General features: G+C 41.6%; 1 protein-coding gene across 1 annotated transcript in view; it reads left to right on the forward strand.

Annotated features, from left to right (window-relative positions):
• LOC121627751 (putative GPI-anchored protein pfl2) overlaps positions 1 to 22,256 on the forward strand; it is a 40,982-nt gene that overhangs the window by 15,969 nt on the left and 2,757 nt on the right. Inside the window, 10 exon segments of the mRNA XM_041966790.1 lie at positions 9,799 to 9,917; positions 10,455 to 10,784; positions 15,309 to 15,375; positions 18,355 to 18,478; positions 18,624 to 18,714; positions 19,979 to 20,084; positions 20,274 to 20,347; positions 21,172 to 21,270; positions 21,606 to 21,722; positions 21,849 to 21,946. Coding sequence (XP_041822724.1) covers positions 9,799 to 9,917; positions 10,455 to 10,784; positions 15,309 to 15,375; positions 18,355 to 18,478; positions 18,624 to 18,714; positions 19,979 to 20,084; positions 20,274 to 20,347; positions 21,172 to 21,270; positions 21,606 to 21,722; positions 21,849 to 21,946 — 1,225 coding nt within the window.

Consider the following 22,256-nt stretch of genomic DNA (forward strand, 5'->3'; position numbering starts at 1 on the left):
GTGTTCCTCTTGTGTCTACCTTATCATTTCAGGCTCTTGAAGTTCACTAGATCCAGCCAACTAGAACTAAAATACCCCATTTACAGTGTTGTGAAAAAGGATTTCACCCCTTCTGATTTATTTATTTATTTATTTTTTTGCATATTTGTCATGCTTAAATGTTTCAGATCATCAAACAAGCTTTAATATAAAAGTAAATACAAAATGCAGTTTTTATAAGATGATTTGTTTATTAAGGGAAAGAAGCTATCCGAACCTACCTGGCCCTATGTGAAAAAGTAAACCTCATAACTGGTTGTGCCACCCTTGGCGACAACAACTGCAATCAAGCGTTTGTGATAACTGGCAATGAGTCTTTTACATCACCGTGGAGGATTTTTCCCTCCCACTCTTCTTTACAGAATTGTTTTAATTCAGCCACATTGGAGGGTTTTTGAGCATGAAGGGCCTGATTAAGGTCGTACCACAGCATCTCAATCAGATTTAAGTCTGGACTTTGACTAGGTCACTCCAAAACCTTCATTTAGTTTTTTTAAGCCATTCAGAGGTGGACTTGCTGCTGTGTTTCAGATCATTGTCCTGCTGCTTAACCCAAGTGTGCTTGAGCTTGAATTGATGGCCGGACATTCCCCTTCAGGATTTTTTGGCAAATGTGAGACGAGCCTTTGTGTTCTTTTTGGTCAGCAGTGGTTTTTGACTTGGAACTCCCCCATGGATGCCATTTCTGCCCATTCTCTTTCTTATTGTTGAATCATGGACACTGACCTTAACTGAGCCACGTGAGGCCTGCAGTTCTTTAGCTGTTGTTCTGGGTTCTTTTGTGACCTCCTGGATGAGTCATCGATGCGCTCTTGGAGTAATTTTTGTAAGACAAATGACTTAATCCCTTAATAAATGAAGTCATCATTTAAAAACTGCATTTTGTATTTACACAGGTTATCTTTGTCTAATATTAAAATTTGTTTGATGATTTGAAACATTTAAGTGTGACAAATGTGCAAAAAAATAAGAAATCAGGAACAGGGCAAATACGTTTTCATAGCACTGTATATCCATCCATTCATCCGTTATCTATACACTTAATCCTCTGCAGGGTCACGGGGGGGGCTGGAGCAGGGGAGGCCGGGGACACCCTGGACAGGTCGCCAGCCTACCACAGGACTACACACAGAGACAAACAACCAAGCAAACCTCTCATTCACACCTACGGACAATTTAGAATCATCAATTAACCTCGGCATGTTTTTGGACTGTGGGAGGAAGCCGAAGAACCCGGTGAAAACCAACGCTGCACAGGGAGAACATGCAAACTCCACACAGAAAGATCCCAGGCGTCTGTATATCAATAACGGTAAACTATTAGAAACATCTCTCATTATACCACAATACAGTCCCACAGGATGGTAAGCTTTAGCCTTTAGCTTCTCAAATGATTTATGTATATATAGGGTTAGGGTTAGGGTTAGGGTTACACACACACACACACACACACACACATAACAGCAGTCCAAAATCCTGATACAAAATAATGTTTTACAGTAAATACAAGAGGGCAAAAAAAGAATTACATGTTCTCGGTATGCAAATTGCTCCTGATGCTGTGCCACCAGTGTACGAATGTGTGTGTGAATGGTTGAACGACTTGTGTCATGAAGTCCTTTGAGTGGTCGGTACTGGCACCGTTTCATTCAAAAGGAGATCGAGAGGACAAGAGACTGAAGAAAATAGCGATGGAGGGAGAGAGCAATGGAGTGAATGAGCGAGTGACGAAGGGAAGGAGAGAGTGAGCGAGCAGCCGGGAGAGATTATTCAAATCCCACCCACTCCCCTCCCCCTCCTCCTCTGCAGCATCCCTCCCTCTGTGTGTGTGTGTGTGTGTGTGTACACTGGGTTCACAGAGCTTTGGAAACGGCAGTAAAATACAGGGAGTGTATAGATGCCTGTCTTTGTCCCAGTGTGTGTGTGTGTGTTGTGTAAATGAGAGCTCCACTTGTGTGACACACCTCTGTGGTGTGTGTCAGAGGGACGGATCGTTGTGTGTTTTTTGCGGAGACAGACTACTAATCATCACCAGTGTTGAGGATTTTCTGCCCTTCCTCACAGACACACACACACAAGTACCACCTCTCGTTTCCCTTCTTGTTCTCTCTATCTTTACCGTTGGATGATTCACTGCCACCTGGACGACGCTGGAGCACACAGCTATCTTCTTCTATTGGCTGGGCAACAGAAACCAGGTCTTATCTGGGTTTTATTTTTTGGGGGGTTTTTTTGTTTTGCAGTGGCAGCTCTGTGGCTTTAAATTGATGAAGGGCAGCTGGAGGCTTCGTGGACTTCCTTTTTTCCTCTTTTTTTTTGTAATGCTTCTGTTTTCCTCTGTACCAGTCCAAAGGTTTACCTTTTAGACTCAAGATCCTGTTTTGTCTTTTTTTTCTGATCTCCACATGGCTTTCCAGGAAATACAAGGCACAAATCCCGGCAGCAACAATTTCTAAGTCTTTTTTTTTTCTTGTGGAGTAATTCTCACTAATTTATGGGATTAAACAAGAAAAGAGTTCTTACTTACCAGACAGACTTCAGTTTGAAGTAACTGTTATGCATCTCAAGTCATTCTTGTGCAGAAACACTGTGGGAGCATTATAATAACAAGAAAGCCCTGAAATAGGTGAGACAAGGTCAGACGGGCAACAATGGGACTTTGGACCATAAGGAGAAAAAACTGGGTTGGTATTTGCTGCAGCTCAGGAGTCTTGAGAGCCTAGAGGAGCAAAGGAAGTGCTGAAACTCTCAAAATAACAATTCAGCCCAGAAACATCAGTCTAACACCAATTCTTGAGGAGTATTCGAGTGCAAACAGAGACAATGTTATGGTCTCCCAGACTGTCGCTGTCCAACTTCCATGTGAAGCTGACAGCCAAAGGACTTTTCCGGAACCTTCAGCTGCTGTCGGGATGCAGGAAGAACACTGTGGTCTTCCATGCAGGTCTGGATATGCCACTTTCCTCTGTGTCCTGCTGTCATCCAACCATCAATGCTATCATCCTTTCAACGCATCCATCTTTCCACTCATCCATCAACACAACTCTCTGGCCAACAGGTTGATCACTTGATTGTGTCACAGGCTGCCTGTTCTTCCATCCATCCATCCATCCGTCCATCCATCCATACATCCATCCATCCATCCATCTGTCTTTCCAACATCTTCTCTTTGTCATGTACTTTTAGACTGCTGGAAAATCCTCCATGCAGGGCTGAAGCTGATATATTGTACTACACACTAGCAAATTAGCTAATTGTGTTCAAGACTGCTCATACATTCCTGGGAGCATAGTGTTTGCTATTTCATTTTTGTTAGTTGTCCCTGTTGGGGTCAGAAAACCCAAAGAATTAATGATTTTGAAATGATGATGTATTGAAGCCAATGTAGCTTCACAAGCATGTGAATCAAAAAAGCACGTGGCTGCGCCTTGTCTTTGTATTTGCCATACCACAGTAAAATACGTCTTTTATGTATATTGTCTATCAATCGTCTTTTTCCATATATGGCCTCAGTAAAAGTGTAAGGATCCGCTTTCTTGGCCATTTTTGTAGCTCAGTCTTTAGTCAAGGGATGGCAAGCCTGACTCCAGATCAGCCACAAAGGCCACTTCACCCTCTCACACCTCCTTGACTGGCTCCCCTTCTTTTCCTGCATAGCGTTGGGAGCCATTGTTGCTTCCGCCTCTTGTCCACTGTGGGGGCTTTCAGAATGATCTATATGCCGGCTACCACAGCCGCCATGGATGTAAAGGGCTACAATAGGGCCGTCAGTTGCAAACTATTGTGTGCGTGTGTGTGCTTTCTGCACGAGTGCCTAAGCAGCGGCGTGAAAAATAGCCAGTGCTGTGGGTTCCTTTTAGCCGTGATATCCATGCCTAGAGGAGCTCCGACCACGTGACTCACACACATACACAACCAGAAATAACCAACGATGCATCTGGCCTTTGCTTATTCAACCATTAAAAGGGTGCTCGCTATTTGTGGGAGGGTTGTGTCTTCTGAGGGACATGGAAGATACTCTGCAGTCACTGTTAATGTGTTTATTGTGTTTCAGCATTAAGCATTATACGACTGTGATCCTCTGAGAATCTGTTGTTTTATAGTGCTATGTGAAAGGAGGAAACAGTGAGACAAGGAGAGTGTCATTGTGAATAATTCCCTTTGCAGTCAGCCTGCCAAACTAACAGGACACAACATTAGCATTTTGTTAGCATGGAATGGCCTTTTATGTTCAATGTTAGCGTTGCTTTGGCTGGTGCATTCGCTGAACACAAAATTAGGCAGTGAACTAGAGGTGAATATGTGAACATATCAATGAAGCTGCTTTAGTGTTTGTTTGTTTTTTAATGTGTGCACTTTTCTGTAGGATACAGTCAAAAACATGACCCATTGCCAGACCCTTATTGGACAATCAGAATACTGTTTAGCAAGAATACAGAATACCAAATATTGCACACCTATGAGATGTGCATATTAAACTATCAGAGCAGAAGACAGCTGAACTTTTAAAGCATTTTAATTTGTTCACAAAGAGCAAAGAGGCTAATGACATATTTCCCCAGTTTGACTTCAACAGCTTCACAGGGACTCTTGTGTGTAAGCCACTGGGCTTACTCTAAAGCATTTATTTCTTTCATACGTGTCTGCTAAAGTACTCATTAATTCCTTCATCACCTTTGACAAATCATTTTGATCCATTTAAACTCTTCAGATTGTCTGCATGTTTCCTCATGTTCAGCATCAAATTACCTACAAATCATCTGTGGCCAGTCTTTTTCTCATTTGGTTTTTGCTCATAAGAACACATTCCTCCCTGTTCTTCAGTACATATTCAGCTCAGCCACACTGCCATCATGATGTCCCTCTCTTGTTGTACTGTGTATCCCTGCTGGCCCGTCTAAGCCCGTCAGCATGTGCTTGGCTGGAGTGTGTTTTCTCAGTCTGAGCTCCACAGACCCACTTTCCTACTGCTGCCTGCCATCACCCTGAAAATGTAGGTTAGAGCAGGGTTTAGTCACCACATGTGCGCAACCCCCCCACCCCCGCACACACACACACACACACACACACAAACATACACACACACAGAATCACTCGTGCATGCTGCACAGTGGTGTAGCTGTGGAGCCAATCGTGCGAGATTTAATCTTATGTGGAGTTTTTTCCTCATGTGGCGGCTTTAGAGGTTGTATCTGCCAGACTGGAATATTCTCCCCAGGCTCATCCGAGATGTACAGCAGATTTGGACTGCAGTATTCTCTAATATTTGTAAAACTAATGATGTTGATCTCAGTGGAGATCAAGGACAGTCACACATCTGGAGCTACGTCAGATCTAGAAACCTCATGTGAGGTGTGTAACTTTTTTGCACCGCGTCTGCCTCCAAGACCAAAAATTGCTTATGTTTCATACAAAAGCAGCTAATAGTTGAAGTGATTAGAATTATGTGTTAATGTCACAACAGTTGTTTACCCTCCTCTTTAATGAGGAGCAGGGCATAATTTTAACACTGAGAATTTCTATTTAAGGCCTTTTTCACTCAACACGTGTTTTTTGACCCTTGAGTTTCTCTCAGTGGGATGTCTTGCCACTGAAGTGGTGTGGGTCACCTACTTTATACTAATAATGATCCAGAGTTCTCTCTTGTGGTTTGATAGTACTCCCTGATGGACTGGTTAGATACTCTACACAGAAGTTTTACCCTTTTGAGGTTTGGCCAGATATACAAATTCGTTAAATTCCACCGACAGTGATAAGAATAAAAAACAACTTCTAAGACAAAGAAACAGTCATGCAGTAGATAGATTGAAAGGATCCTCTTAAACTGATTTAGTGTAAATTAAATTGTGTTGTTTGATCCCTTCTCATGCTGGCCATACGTTTCAGAATGGCCAAAAATTTAAACTGAAAAGCTACAAAAAATTTGATGCAGTAACATCCAACAGTTGTTATTGAGCTTTTGTTCTCTGTCTGTCAGCTTGTCGTGGTCTGTGCCTTTATTGAGGCTTCCCTGTTTCTTGTGTATTCTCTCACAGTTAAACTGATGTGAGTAATAACATCAATCCATCTTTCTGTCTATCTTTACGCTGGATAATATGATTGTCAGACAGGTGGACAAAAATGGTTGTTGCTAGGTGATCAGACGGTCTAGTTTGCATGTAAATGGGTCATATAGTGGACACATATGCGTGCAAGCAGTGAAATGCTCTCCCGTGTTGTTTCCATGGCAACTGTCATGTGAAAGCTGAATCTCCAGTGTGCAGACTATATGAATTTATCAGTATCTGATCTGGTGTGTGTCAGGAGATGTCTTGTTATCTTAATACGTTTCATTTCTGTTTCTCGAGGCAAAATGCCTCAAGCAGTGCCCATTAGTGGACGGATGATTGGGGCAAAAAAGACCCTCTCCTGGGTTGATCAGTGCGTGATTATTCACACTTCTTCTGTAGTTGTGTGGCTTTACAGTCATGCCCTGTTGCTGCAAATCAGTGTGAATCTGCAACTACATGGAGATGGAAAGTGATAAAACTTTCTGCTTCTATGTGCAGTTGCAAACATTCAAAACTAAATGATATCAGTGTTTTTTGCATTGTTGGGAATCATAGTTTAATGTTCATCTGTATGAACTGCAGATAACTATCCTTGTGCTGGACTGAATTTCTGATTATGTTTTATTTTATTTGGTGTGAAATCAACCACTAGAGGGCGCAGACACTTGAAGTCTCTCTTTCAAAGCCTGTTCTTGATCACATCTGCATGGTTGTTTGCTCAGTATTTATTCATCTTAGTTTCCAGCTGGTTTCTGTACTTAATGCGGTTGATTATAGGATGCCAATTTAAAATCTGAAAAAAATACAACCCAGCAAAGTTAAATGCACAGCAGATTGAGGAGATTAGGACCGCTACCACTACCTGTACTGTTCATGTGGGGAGCTGTCCCTGTTTTTCCTGCTTTGCTCACACACTATTTTGTCCTGCAGCCATTGGTTTTTAATTTGGCTAGCATGACGTAGCCATACAGTAAAGTCACACATTTCTGCCTCCACCGGCCCTGTTTATGGGAGATATGTCTGTGTTAGTGATGGAGTTTATTAAAGATAAACACTTCTTAATTTAATTAAGGCATGATGTCCAGAGTCAGCTCAGCTTTTAAGAGGTGTTTTTACTCTGTGATCTGTTAATAATTCAATCCCTGTCACCTTTTTCAATGGCAAAGTAAAATAATAATTTGGCACAACGTTGAATACAACAGTTAAGAGAGAAGACACAACCACTCAACACAAAACCCCCACACCTCCTACACCTGACCTCCTTTGTTCTTCCACTCCCCCACTTCAGCCCCTCACCGCTTTTCCCTGACTCATGACTGATGTTCTGTTTAAATACACATCAGACAGTCCTACTGAGTGGTCATGAGACTGGTACAAATAAGATGGCTGACATGATAATGATGCTTATAAAATAGCTGCATAACAAACATATGTGACCAAAACTATGATTAAGATGATTAACTATTTAAACTCTGCTCTTTTTTAAATGATCCTTTCTTTGAGACGCTGTAAATGCAATCTGCATTTCTCATCTGTTATCATATTTTATGGAGGTCATCTTACTGTGTACTGAAGGAGATTCTCATGACACAGCAGGAATCGTCTCTTCTGTCCATGTGTGCATGCTAACAGTCTTGTTTCTCTCTCAGTCTGGGCTCAGCAGCTCTGCATGACTGCTTGGCAGACTCCAGGTACAAATCACCAGCACTCACACAGACACATTTTAACAAGAGACCAACACTTGCAAGCGTGCTCGCTTGCACTTTGTGAACACATTTTAACTGATGTTTGAAACTGAATAAAATGAAATGGAAGTTCTGTTTTTTCCTCTTTGATGAAGTTAACACGCAAGCTTCTGAATTTCCATGCTGTCAATGGAATTTGGATTGGTTTGCATGCATGTTTTGATTACCATTGGTTTTGTTAATTCAGACTTGTGTAGAAATACATTTCAATTTATTCATTCTTTACCCTCCCTTTATTATCATAATGTTAGTTTGTTTATGATTTAAAACAAGTCCTCATCCCAGCTTTGTGCACTGTATGTATATCACTAGTGGTCAGAAAAGTTATGCATCAACACTGTCCAATTTAAAGTGACTGTGGCAGATGTTTATTTTATTTATTTATTTATTTATTGGTTGTTTTTGCTGTAATTGGAGAAGGGGGTTCAGTATCAGTGTGCTGTATCTTTCTCACACACTGCTAACTTGTGGTGATCATTGTGGCAGCCGTGCATCCTGCAACAAGAGGACATATTTTCATGATGGACATATCAGTGTTTATTACTGGTCTACTGTCTGTGCTAATCTAAATGAGCCTGGATAACAGTGTGTGCACTGTTATTTTGCATTTGATTCATTCTTCTACTCTTTATCCAATCCATGCAATGACACATGAGGCCATCTCTCAGTCTCCCTCATATGTCTGCACCGACCAACATTTTCGCAGAAATCCCTGCAGTGTTGCAGTGATGAACCCAAAACTATAGTGTCCACACTGTGATCTAGCAAACTGGGTTGTTATAATGAAACTGAATTGTGTCTGACTGTAAGACAGCCGCAGCAGGATGATGCATGTTGGAGCGATCAGGATCTTTGCCTTGTTCCTCACCCATGGGCTTGTTCATAACTCTGGTGGATCAGACTGGAACAGACCAGCATGTTGTACTTGGTGGCTGCCAGTTGGTGGCGGTATATTTAAACAAATCACTACCATTGACAGGCCTTTGTTCACCAGGCTTGACCACCAGCACTGACTTACAGAGTGCAGAGATATTTGAGTTCAGTACAGAATTTGGATTTCAAATGTAAATTGGGTTGAAAAATAGTAAATACATGCACAGTCTACTCACGGCCCTTAATGTGTAGCTCACAAATAAAGATTCATTTAAAAATGTCTTACAGATGCACATACTAACTCAAGAAGGTTGAAGCACAACTTATAAAAGATGATTATCTCCACTGAAATTTGAACTATGGCGTTGACATCTGACTATGCTGTAGGTGACGGTTTCAGCTAACACTGGCAATTTGGAGAGTGAGAAGTTCAGCTCATTAGTCCTAGCCCACACAAGTAATTGTCATCTTGAAAACATCAGATTAACACCACAACACTCATGGTTCTGCAGGTTGCACTGTATTTCTGGCCCAATGACCACGTTTCTGCACAGAAAACCTATTTGACATCATAGTGCTGGTTTCTATTGAATTATTGAGAGAGAGAGGGAAACAGAGAGAAGTCTAATTGCTTTGTCTCTGGTATTGCACTCCTTAATGCACACTCAGGACCCATCATGTACAGACAGACTGGCTATCGTTACCACATAATCCCATGATGCATCTGTCCCAGCCTAGAACAGTCAGTCAGTAGGGCATATTCCCATTTACCAGACGAGAGCGAATGTATGAGATGTGTGTGCTGTTTTCGATTCTATGTTTGGATGTTGAGGTGATTGAGCTCAGACTAACGGACATGTGTTTGTATACTTTCTTCTGTTTTCTTAAAATTTCCTTTACACACATGTATATTTGGCTGTTTCATTTACAGGATGAATGAGTGGTTGTAGTTTCTGTTGTGACCCTGCTGCAGTGCGCAGTACACTTTGTTACTGGGCTGACTGAGTCTTCTGTGTGTGGAGAGTGTGTAGACGCTATGTTGAATGTTGTACCTGCCACCCACACACTAAGAGGTCGCCATTTTCTTGTAGTGGACAAAAACAAGCCTCGGGAGCCACCGGCAAGACCCACAAACACCAACAGTAACTCGCAGGCAGCAGCACCTGCAGGAGGAAACAGCCAGAACCAGCAGCAACCTCCACCCGACCTGGTATGTCTTCTTCTTTTTTAAGTTTTGAGCTTTAAGATGCAAACTGAGCTTAGTCATGGGCAAGACATTGCATCAGAGACCATTACTGAGCAGGATCTGATTGATGAAAGAAGGTACCACTTTGTCTGTGATGTTCCTGTACTTAGTTTCTCTCGATGGCGCCACAGACGCTGCATCTTGTGCTCACTTGCTCTTAAGTTTCATAGGCATTTTTGAGCTTGATACAAGTTGAATAGATCAATCAATGAGCCACAGAGAGGAGCAAAATGCACATTTATTATCATTGAATATAATGGATCATTTTGGTATAGTTGCATCTCTTGACTGCACATATTTTCTTCTCATTCTCCTAATCGTGGTCCAACATTTTAAAAAGACAATATCATGAAGAGTAGAATTGTATTTGGGGCCACCAGAAGACATTTACTTTTGTTTTTTAAAGACACAAGTCATTTTTCACACTGCCTTGCCATTACCTGAACTTAAGTTAGTGTCTTAGTTTAGTTTCTTAAAAGAAGATGTGTTTTTTATTGCTAGGTACCTGACCTGGTGAATGCTAATGTCTCAGCGCCTGCCACTGATACCACCAACACTGGGTCAGGCACCACTGGAGCCTCCGGTCTTGGGTTCAAAGCAAGACCAGGGTCACGATCCAGCACCAAAACTGGATACCGCCTACAGAACGCCCCCAAGCCCGGTGCAGCCGAGGCTGTTGTGGCAGATGGGACGGTCACAACAAAGCAGAACCAGAGCAAAGAGCAGGCGGAGAAGAAGAACCAGGCCATCAACCAGCTGAGGAAGCTGCTCGTCCAGGGGAATAAGAGAGTGGAGGCTCTGGCTACAGTCATTCAACATCTCTTCACTGAGGTTCTTCAGTTATTTTTATGTTTCTCAAACAGTGACAAAGTACTCACACCACCTGCTGTGGAGCGAAAACCTCCATCCCTTATTTACTGCTTCTTAAACTGCTTTACAAAGCATGAAGGGGAACCAATGATTTGTTAAACATTAAATATTACTAAAATGTAGAGGAGGAGCTCACTGTATAGCTATTTGACAAAAAAATGGCAGTCGTCCGGTGCTTCCTGTGGTAATAATGTGTTGTATTTGAAGAAGAGCAGTAATGGCTGCTTTTAGACAGGCCATGCTTGAGAGTTAGCAAGCTAAAGGTTTGTTCATCTTAAATGAGGGGATATTGAGTGTTTGTCAGTTATTAGTGCACAGTGAGTTCTTACTGGACCTCCATGGCACCAGCAAGGTTGTTTGTTGGTTCTGTCAAGCGTAGTCGTACAGTAGTTTCATCCTTATTTTTTATTCAGTTTTCTGTAGATTTGCTGTTCATCAGAATATTTTGGATGCAGTCTGTTAGTGAGTGTTCCCCCACGATTAACAATACTGTGTCTGTAAAATATTGTGGATCTAGTGTTTCATTTAGTGGGGATGGTCCCTTTCTTCTGCTGTAGCACCCTGCCACTTTAAAGGCAGATAAGTGGGATGTGCTTGTATATGTAAATACAATATGGTGCAGCTTCAAGGGGGTAAATGGGGTGAAGCACTCACTTATCTGCATGCCATCCTTCCCCTTTGGCAAATTAGAGCAAAGCAACCACATCCTATAATTAAAGCATCACTCAGCAGTTCTTGGTGATATGGCAGTGTTGCTATTTAAGGTGCTGGATGAGACACTTGAAGAGGAGGAGTGGAGTATTGATTGTTTTTAGTAGGAAGCATAGAGGCAGGGAGAGGCTTGTCTGAGTCCACACCCAGCTGCCATTAACAACAACAACAATAACACTGATGGCACGGCAACAACACGCTGCTGTGTGACACTGGTATGTTGATGGATTTGTGAATGTGGATGAGTGAGAGGATAATTTCAGAGTGTTTTGTGTATGTGTGTGTTGTGTATAATAGCAGTGTGATAGCAGTTAGCTTTGCCTGCCTTAAGTGCCTGCTGCCAGATATGATGGGGTTGTTTACAACAGCTGATGTTAGCCTATTAGTGTGTGTGTGTGTGTGTGTGTGTGTGTGTGTGTGTGTGTGTGTGTGTGTGTGTGTGTGTGTGTTTGTGTGTCAAGAGGTGTCTTCAACATGTTCTCAAATGTGTGACAGACTCCAGTCAGGCTCTGCAGATATATTGGCACTTGCTGTGATTTGTGACTGGGACCAGTGGTTTTATGTCTGCAGAGCATAGTGGCATGGGAAATAAAGTGAATGCACACACACACACACACACATCACTGGAACCTGGTTCAGCCAGAATACTATCATTCACCTCTGCACACCTTATCCAGTGTCTGATACCCTTCATTAGACGTGTTTCCTCTATGTGTGTTTGAACCTATGTATTATATAAACTTAGCACTTTGGATAGGTCTGATGTCACTTTGACCTTTCTTCTTTTCCCTCTCTTTGGGGAGTCATATTCAGAATATTTCCTACCTTTTCGAATCAGGGCCTGATTAAAATGCTTTTGTATGTTAGAAGAACTGGCCTTTCTGTGGCTATTTTCCAGTGGCGTATTGCTTATTGTGAAACTGTGGGATTGCAACATGTAAAGAGCAGCAGACAAAGAGCTTTCAGAGGTTTACGCCACGGAGGAGCCCTGCTGACTGGGTGATCTATTAGAAGGATGGCCCAGTGGAAAGTGGAGGTAAAGTGGGAGTGATGGATAGAAGACAGGGAGGGGTGGAGGAATGCAGCAGCTGCAGTTCAAGCCCTGAGGTGCTCTGTGTGTGTGTGTGTGTGTATCTGAAGCACGAATACCAATGTCAATCTACTATGTTTTACACACTTGAAAGGTGACTGGTGAACATTAACTGCACACTTTCCCCTGGGGGTGGGCTGTGGGCAGGGGTGGGGCTGTAGTTTGGGTGGATGGGCTTATCCAGATATTCCACTCTTAAAACTCGTACTGTTGTGACCGTTTCAGTGGATCATTTTGTATATTTCATTACTTCATTACCCAGACACTCTGCAGGGGAGTGTAATTCAACTACAAGTATATTTTACAAGTGAATTTAAGTGCTTCAGTTTTATTTATGGATGCCAGGTTTCTGTGTTCTTCTCTGAAACAGTTAGTAGACACTGCTTTACAGCCAAACTAGACGTATAGAAAGTTAAAAATGACAAAGTGTTGGTGATGTTTTGTTGTGTACTCTCAGAGCAAGAAAACCAAGAATTTTTTTTTTCATCTCTTCAGGCCTGTAAAACTTTTTTTTATGTAAAACACAGAAAAGTTTGTGCCTGGTAGAAACGACGTCAAGGAAAGAACCTTCTTTCAAGTTCCCACAGACTGAAATATTTGATTAATGTAAGTTTTATGTTCTTTCAAGTTATATAACTTTAAACAGAGAAACAAAGGATACAAGTAAAGACAAGAGAGGCCAGGCAGATACACCAGTTCTGTGCATAACAACTGATAGGGAACAAGGGAAGATAAGAATAAAGATATGAAGAGAGGAAGGAGGTGCAGAAATAACTCGCATTCCCCTATCACAGCGTATCCAGGCAGGAGTGTAAGAAACGGAGAGAGCGAGGGGGGAGGACAGGGAGCTCTGGGGTGAACAGGTAGAGTGGGAGGAGTGGAAGTGGAGGAGCGAGCAGCCAGTAATAGAGAGAGAGTGAGCTCACATTAAGTAGGAGGGCAGAGAGAGAACGAGTGTGTTCTTTGCAGTTTGTGTCGTCCTTTTGTGCTAGAGGGAGGGGAATCAATGAAAAAGAGAGGAAGGACTGAAGAAACGAGAGAAAGGAGCATTTTTTGACGCGTGTGTGTGTGTGTGTGTGTGTGTGTGTGTATGTGTATTTGCGTGCGCATGTGTGTGTGTGTGTTCATCGAGACATGGGCTCCACGGCCAGCAAAGCTCATACAAAGCCCAGCAAGGTCGCTCCTCATCGCCACAAGAACAAATGCAAGGTGTGTGTGTGTGTGTGTGTGTGTGTGTGTGTGTTTACTACTGCTTTCCAGTCATCTACTGCTGCTCTTGAGTTTCCGCTCATCTTCCAGTCAGAGCTGTCATGGGGCTGTCTGGAGAAGTCAGGGATCAGGATGGAGTTTTACAATCAGGTTGCTTTACGGGAATCTAGTGAAGTCAAGTATTTTCCACCTTGTTTGACACATTGATTGCATTAGTTGTTTGTTTTCAGGCTCAACTGGTATCATGAATTTCGCAGTTATGAAACATTACACCAAGGCCACATCAGGGCCGTGTACTCTCTTTATCGTGCTGTTTTTATGGCACTTTTTCCTACATCCTCTTTTTGACCACTTCAATAATCTGTTTATATTTTCACAGCTAGAAACATTTGGTCACTTTTACAAGCTGTCGTTGTCCTTCACTTCACTAACCCCTCATATAACAGATGGACTTGTGCACACGTGTTTGGTTTCCATTGTAAATTCCACTGCTCTTGTCAAGCTGCTTTTACTTTATCTGTGTGTTGTGTGTGTGTGCGTGTGTGTGTGTGTGTGTGTGTGTGTGTGTTTGTGTGTGAGTAAATGTTATGGTCATTTATTCAAATCTAGGAGGATAATTTTCAGTTTTGGAGCACAGCAGTGCACTTATGCTCATCAAGTTGAAGTGTGTGTGATTGTGCGTGTGATGGTGTGTGTGTTGGTCTGGTGGAGGTAGCTGTGTAGTGTGTCTGCTAGTGAAATGAAATGGAAAATGCTGTATATGAAGGACCTTCCATGTGTGAGTATGAATGTAAAAACATGCGACGGGTATCATCTGCTGCTCCTGTGTGGTGGGGATATGATATTTTCGTTGTTTTTCTGCACATGTTATTTGTTTCTTAGCTGCATTCTTAACTTTTTAAAGCGTCATTTGCCTGCTGAGATATTTTCTCATGTTTTACAAGGCTGGATGTTGGTTTCCTGATTGTCACCCTACTGGCTCTTTTATCTGTGTTATTGCATTGGTGGTCACAACCCTGCCCCTCCTACCACAAGTGACATTTACAAAAGTTATAGTTACCTTTGAAGCCAGTGATGCAATCACTTATCTGTGATGAGTACAAATTCTAAAACACAGAATGCCAAATGTCTCTGACATCAATACGTAGTTCACTACATGGTGTAGTCACCATTTTCTAGTGTTGTCTCAAAGTCCTCGTGAAAATCAAGTAACATCTATAGTGTGCTGAATTCATCACACAATGCATCAAAAAGGATCAATGTACAATCCATGACCACTATCTGAGAGCCTATTACCACTGTGTGTTTTCTTTCAGCATTATTATTTTGGCCATCTAACACACACACTAGTTCTCCACATAGAATTGGCCACAGAGAGTGTGAATAGCGAATGATTTTGAAGACAGCCTCAGTGTACATTTAACAATCTCTGCTCATATTTGAGCTTAAATGTGGTCTTCTTCTCTTCTGTGCAGTGCGAGGAGGCCGTGAAGCAGAAAAAGGAGTTGTCGCTGGAACTGGCAAACCTCCGAGATGAGCTGGGTAAGGATTTTTCTACACATCCTGAACAGTAAATGTGCACTTCTACCTTTTTACACACCATTTAAGAGCCACTAGTAAGAGCATCAACTGCAGCACCCAAAGGCTTAAATCCACACAGTCAACCACTCAAAACCATCTCAAGTCAAAGTACTTTAATAAAACATTCAACATGATTGCGTCAGATGAGCCACACTTCAATAACAAGAGGTGATCCATGCAAATGATGCAGAATGTCACCTGAGATTTCAGAAACTGATTAGAAACAGTTTCCATGTCTAGTGTACGTGTGTGTGTCTGAGGTGTGTTACTCAGTAGTTCTGCAGCGTTTGGCAGCCTGCCACTTAACTATCACTGAGACAGTACACAAGTTCAGCCCTAATGTTCTAAACAATGTGTTCACAAAGAAAAGAAAGGAAAACAAAGGGAGACGGAACAAATCAATACTTAATATTAACATACAAAACACATTTTATTCATATGTTTTATGCAAGTGGTTCTTAAAGTGATGATTAGTTTCAGGATGATTTACTTTCACAAACTGAAACAGAAACACACACACACATAAACATGCAGTAGAGGTGCAAATCCTGAAAGTCCTGTTCACCATCCGTTCTTTCTAAAACATTCTTTTCACTTTCCTGTTGTCCATTCTGAGCAGCAGTGACTAGAATCTATTGCTTTACTGTTTTTGACCATCATCGTCATCTCTTTGCACACAGAGCTGAGGAATGTCAGCAATGTATAGACCCCTGCTGTCACCACACACACACACACACACACACACACACACACACACACTCAGACCTGTCTGTTAAACCCTCATAGTCTGCAAGTCAAACTGAGCAGGAAGGACCTGTTTGTGTCTCACTGGGTAATGTTTAATGGGTTAATAGTTTCCCTGTGAAGTTTTACAATGTTGAGTTACTTTAACAGTTTGAGACTAGAAAATACAATGTGCTGCTACCTGCTTTTACACTATGGACTCCCAGCATTTGCACTACATTGTGTGTGTATACATATGTATATGGTGGCTATTTATCTTGTCACTTTTTATATGTCTTAGTACTCTTCAGTAGTTTTGTGCCCTGCATTTATATATTTTTTTATCTTTATTGTTGTATCGTTATTATTTTTACCTTTCTGTTTTTGCACACACTGTGGGACTGTGAGAAACATTATTTCGATCCCTCTATATGTCGTATGTATGTATGAATCGCAGTGTGAGAGAAGTTAAAACTCAGGAAGATTGATGTGTCTTCTTATATTGTTGATGTTTGTGTATCTATGAACTATTCCTTCCTGAGGCAGTTTAAACCTGAACCTTTTCACTAGCTATGTGCAGGATTCACGTTTGGCTGACTGTGTGTCACTTTCAAAATGTGAAAGATCATAGATTAAATTAAGACTGTAGCCTGACGCTGCTTGCCTTGTTTCCCAGGCTGCATTCACTCTCTCTCATGTCTTCATTTGGTCTGAATGTGAAGCAGTGAAGCCCTCTGTCCCTGTCACAACCCCAGAAGTCACTCCCAGACAGATATCCTGACATTATGTCTTTATTTTACGCCGCCATCTGCCAAGCACCTGCTGTGACACACAACACCCACACAGAGAGTTTGTGTTGTTGGGTCGATGATAGAGAACAAGCCTGTGTCTAAGCTGCTCTCAGCTGTTGTTGGCTTTGTGTCCCCATTACCACGGTGACAGGAGTTTACACTTGCACTATGGATCCCATTCAGAGGGAAACAGTCGCTGTCCAGCCAGTTGTTATTATATGACTTCAAATATGTTTTATATTACATGCACAATGTGTGTGCACAGGGTATTTTGATCACATTTACCTTTTAAGTGATGGCATCCATATGTCCCTGGTGGATTATTGGTTCTGCTGCTCTATTACATAACACAGTGAGTGAGTGAGGACTTTGTGAGTGCCGAGAAAAGGACAGTCCTGAAAGCAGTGAGAAGCAGAGATCTTTGTTAGTCCAGGTGCTTTATTCTTTACCTGGATATTTTCCCAAATATTTCAAATTAGGAATGGCCATAACTCAGGATGGCATGTAATGATGGGTGGAGATGGAGGGAAGCGTGCACGTGCTTGTGAGAGGTTCAGTTAGTCATGGAGGAATGAGTCCGGCTGCATACTTCTGGGCTGACTTGCAGATGTTTTAGGGTTGGATCTCATGTCAGTGGTTCAACTGGAATGTGGTGTTCAGAAAATGCTGAACCTACACACACATACGCAGAGACACACAGAAAATGTGTTATTAATTTCCTACTGAGACACTGACTGTTCCAGGCATGTCCCATCTGGGTACAGTCTGGACTGACATAATGTGATATGGTAACTGTACTGGTGTGTGTTGTGGATGTGACACTCTAATGATAAAATGGTAAATGGTCAAAATAGTAGATCATTGATGGCCAGCTGATTGACCATCTCACTCCTGCCCTCAAAAGAATCACTGAGCTCTTATGCTGTGTAATACACAGCTGATTTGATGACTTGTTTATTCTGTCTCTCCTGTGTCTTGTTTTGTAATGATGCCAACCCATTTGGCCTGTTTGGATGAAATTATTCTAAATTTTCTTTTGTCAATACAACATTCAACTGTGTCACTATATAAAATGAGGAAGATATCATTAGTTAAAAACGGCACTTGATTGCTGATCCTTCTTGTATATATCTGCGTCTTGCAGCCATGAGTCAGTGAATTTTGTTTTCCATCGTTGGTTTCTAAATGTTTTTCTTTTGGAGCTTGCTGTTTCTCATAAGAGTTTCTCATAATGTTTAGCTTTAGGTTAAATTATGCCTTAATGTACCCAACTTTCTTGATTACGTAATGGTTTACTACAAATTTATTTCAAAAACGACTGATCCCCAAACAGCACTTCAGGTATTTCAGAGGGTCGTTGGGGTGTTACTACCAACACCTCAAGTACAAACCAGCATTTCTATTTGCTCTTCTCCTCTCATTCCAGTCACATCATCACAGTGCTGCAAGCATCTGCAGAAGGAGAAGGAGGAGGTGCGTGTCAGCTTGGAGGAGACCTTGAAGAGGCTAGAGGAGCAGCACAAGGAGGAGCTGGTGCAGCTGGAGGACAGGTGTGGCGTTCACCTCTGCTGATGCACTGATGCCGGACACTCCTCACTGTTACCACAGTGTGGTTTGGAAATTAAAGCCTGCACTGATTCTACTGCCTTCTGGATGTAATTTGTGTCTAATTGTATGTTCTTCTGTGTGTGTCAGATTGAGGAGTTTTTACCAAACAGAGTGGGACAAAGTCCACCAGACATACCAGGAGGAGGCTGACAAATGCCGCATGTTGATGGAAAAGCAGGTCAGAGCACATACACACACACAGAAACCTTTTCTAATTGAATACTGATGCAGTTAGCCCTGCTGCAAGAATAAACTTTATTTGTAAAACACTTTTCATACAGGAATTGCAGCTCAAAGTGATTTACAAGAAAGAAATCGCATGCACCGAGTGAGTGCTTCACATAGTAAAGACAGAATGGACATAAAAACAGATAAAAATAGATGTAAAATAAGATGGAGAATAAAAGCCACTTTATAATAACAGTAAAAGTAAGATAAGGTAATAAGGATGAAAATAGAAATAAAGGCAATGCATTAAACTACAGAGTAATCATAATAAAAAAAGTAGTAATAAAATATATGTAAAAAGAGATTATATAGAATGCATAAAATCAAATAAAATACAACAATTTAAAAGAAGTGCAGTGGTGCATAAGTGAAAGGCAAAGCACAAACGTTTCAGACCTGTATCAAAAAAGTCAGAGCTAGTTGAAGTCTAAAGAGAAGAGATACGTTTGTAGCTTTCTTTGAAAAATATTCATCATTTCAAATGCTGCACTCAGATCTAAGAGGAGAGGAGACAAGAACCGAGAACTTATTTTCACCAGAATTTAGTCTGAGGTTTCTGATTCGTTCAGTCAGAGCAGTTTCAGTATGTGGTCTTTTCTACAACCTGACTGACATTTCTCCAGAATATTATTTTCTTTAAGAAAGGAGTAAATTTTTCACTTAAAACTGTCTTTTCCAGTATCTTTCTGATTAATGGAAGGTTGGATATCAGCCTATAGTTACGGAGTGCATTACCATCCAGGTTGGGTGTCTTTAGTAATGGTTTTACAACAGCTGTTTAAACACATCTGGGAAGATGCCTGTTTGTAGAGCTTTAAAAACACTGTAGGTATAGGGTCAACACAAACATGGATGACAGGTGAATGTTCCCATGATTACATTGTTGCTGTTCATCTACTGTGTTGTAGCTTCACAGCAACAAGCAATTGCCTGTGAGTCTTGTATAAAGAGCCTGCATCCCTTCCATAAAACCAAGTTTTATTATAAAATAATTCTACACAAGTAGGAGACTTGTACTAGTACTCCCCTGATCTCTGAACCTGCATGGGATCTCTCCATGTCGCTACAGGTATAACAGAATAATCACTGATAATGGTTGTACCAGGAGCTCAAACTGACTTAAAAAAATGAGGGATTGGACCTGGCCTTGGTATTTTAATGCTTTCTTGGTCTTACGTGGTTGTGTTGCTCTGATTTGTGTCTGCATCCTTCAGGTGGAGGAGCTGAGGAGCCGACAGGAAGCAGAGAGGAAGAACCAGGAAGTGAGTCACAGCCAAAAGATGGAGTCTCTCAAACTGCAGTATGAGACCTCTATACAAGGTGCGTGCAGGACAAATACACACCTTTTAACAGCTCTGCATTTTAAAAAGTCTTTGACCAACTCAATACTCATATATTCATATTCATTTCATATATTGAATAAGTATAATAATATTAGTCATTAGTTTATGTCATTTTGCTTAATCATTTGTCCTCATATGCATTTGCATATATGTTTGTGTATGTCAGAGCTGAAGATGATCCAGCAGACAGACCTGGAAAGCCTGGAGAAAACACTGAAGGAGACTGAAACATCTCTCTCTGTAAGAGACACTCATATATTAACACTGACACTGTGACACACTGAGACAGAGTCCAAAGTCAAACTTTTTTACTCTTTCCTGGAACCAGAATCTATTATACTTGAGAACACATTGAGTATTAATAGTGTGTGTAAAATGTGTACCAAATGTTAAAACTGCCTGTGTAGACACTGAATGTAGGTCGCTGATAAGAGGATCTTTTTGATCCATAGTGCAGGATGGTCAGAGGATTATGCTCACTGTATGGCTGCAGTAGCAATCAAACCAGAAAATTTCCAGTTTGGTTAGAAAAAACTGAGTTGCCTTGCTAACCAAAAATATTTGTTTCTGCACTTGCTTTCAAAGAAAATATCAAAATATGCCCAAAGTCATCTGGAGGAGAGCTGATTACTGATCGTGGAAAATTCTTTCTTCAAATTCTTCAAATGTCTGTGTGCTGCCTGCCAAATTCCCAACATATGATGTTGGAAGCAAAAAAATGCACAAAACAAAGCTATCATAGGTTTGAATACAAATAAAGGAGACTTTCACAGGAAAACTAGTAGTAAAGATCATAATGTGTCACGTCATGTGGTATTTCGAGTATTCCTTGCAAAAATATATTTCTCATTTGTTTTGCTAATTTCTCTTTTTGGCAGTCAAGTATTTTAATCATGCAGTGTGTTTGCTGTGATACATTCCTCTCAGGTCCACAGTGGAGAAGCAGCAGTTTGTTTGCCTGCAGCTGTTTTTGGCTCCGAATTGTCTTTCTCACTTTGTAAGAACCAGCTCAGTGTTCACTCAGTAATGGCTTTTGGCTTTGCCTCATTTATCCCTCTTACCAGGAGAAAGTGTCTGAGCTGTCAGCAGAGAAGGAAGCTCTGAATGAGAAGCTAAACGCAGAGGAAGAGAGGAGGAGGCGCATACTCAGTGACAAGAATATGGTAAAGACTGTTACAACTATAATAATAGCGTTCTGTCACTGTGTCTCTTGGCTAAGACAGAACACAAATATTCTGGAATGTGGGTAAAGTTAATAAGTGAAATAGATGCAGTGTTGCTGTATATGGAACTAACAAAGACAGACAGCTGCTGTCCAGCTAAGTTCAGGCCATCAGGGAAATTTCACAACTGATTTCTCAAGTCAAACATCAAACATGCATGCTTCCCTCTGCTGGTTTGGAAGAGTCACACATGTTAACTGTACTGTACTGACATCTCAGAGCACACAAGTGTGATGTCGCCTGTTCTAACCTGCATGTTTCCATTGTTTGTGCAGAAGGACTCCCACACAGTGTACCTGGAGCAGGAGCTGGAGAGTCTCAAGGTGGTGCTGGAGATCAAGAACAACCAGCTGCACCAGAAGGAGAAGAAGCTCATGGAGATGGACAAGCTGGTGGGCATCAATCTACATCTATCACATATTGTCATCTTTGGGGGAAAAGGTCCAGCTGAATGTATTGAATTTGAGCACAAAACATGTGTTCCAAACCAAATTTCTGTGCGTCTGTGTGTGTCACAGGTGGAGATGAATGTGAAACTGGAGGAGTGTCTGAAGAAGGTCCAACAGGAGAATGAGGACTACAAGGCCAGGATGGACAAACAAGCTGCGCTGTCCAAGTATGTGCTGTTGTGTGTGTGCGTGTGTGCGTGTGTGTGTGTGTGTGTGTGTGCGTGTGTGCGTGTGTGTGCGTGTTCACGTGTGTGTGCGTGTTCGTGTGTGTGTGCGCGTGTGTGAAATGAAGTGAACTAAAGGTCAACCAGTCATGGGATTGTGTAGTTGTATCTCACACCTGATGACCTTTTCTTTCAGTCGTAATCTGTGAAATAGAACATTGTGTTGTGGACTAGACATAACAGGAGCAACCTTGTCATCAGACCATCAGTGTCTGTGCTGTGAGGCCCGTCACACTAACAATAATCTTAAATG

Source organism: Chelmon rostratus, chromosome 3 (genome assembly GCF_017976325.1).
Source record: "Chelmon rostratus isolate fCheRos1 chromosome 3, fCheRos1.pri, whole genome shotgun sequence".
Classification (NCBI taxonomy): domain Eukaryota; kingdom Metazoa; phylum Chordata; class Actinopteri; order Chaetodontiformes; family Chaetodontidae; genus Chelmon; species Chelmon rostratus.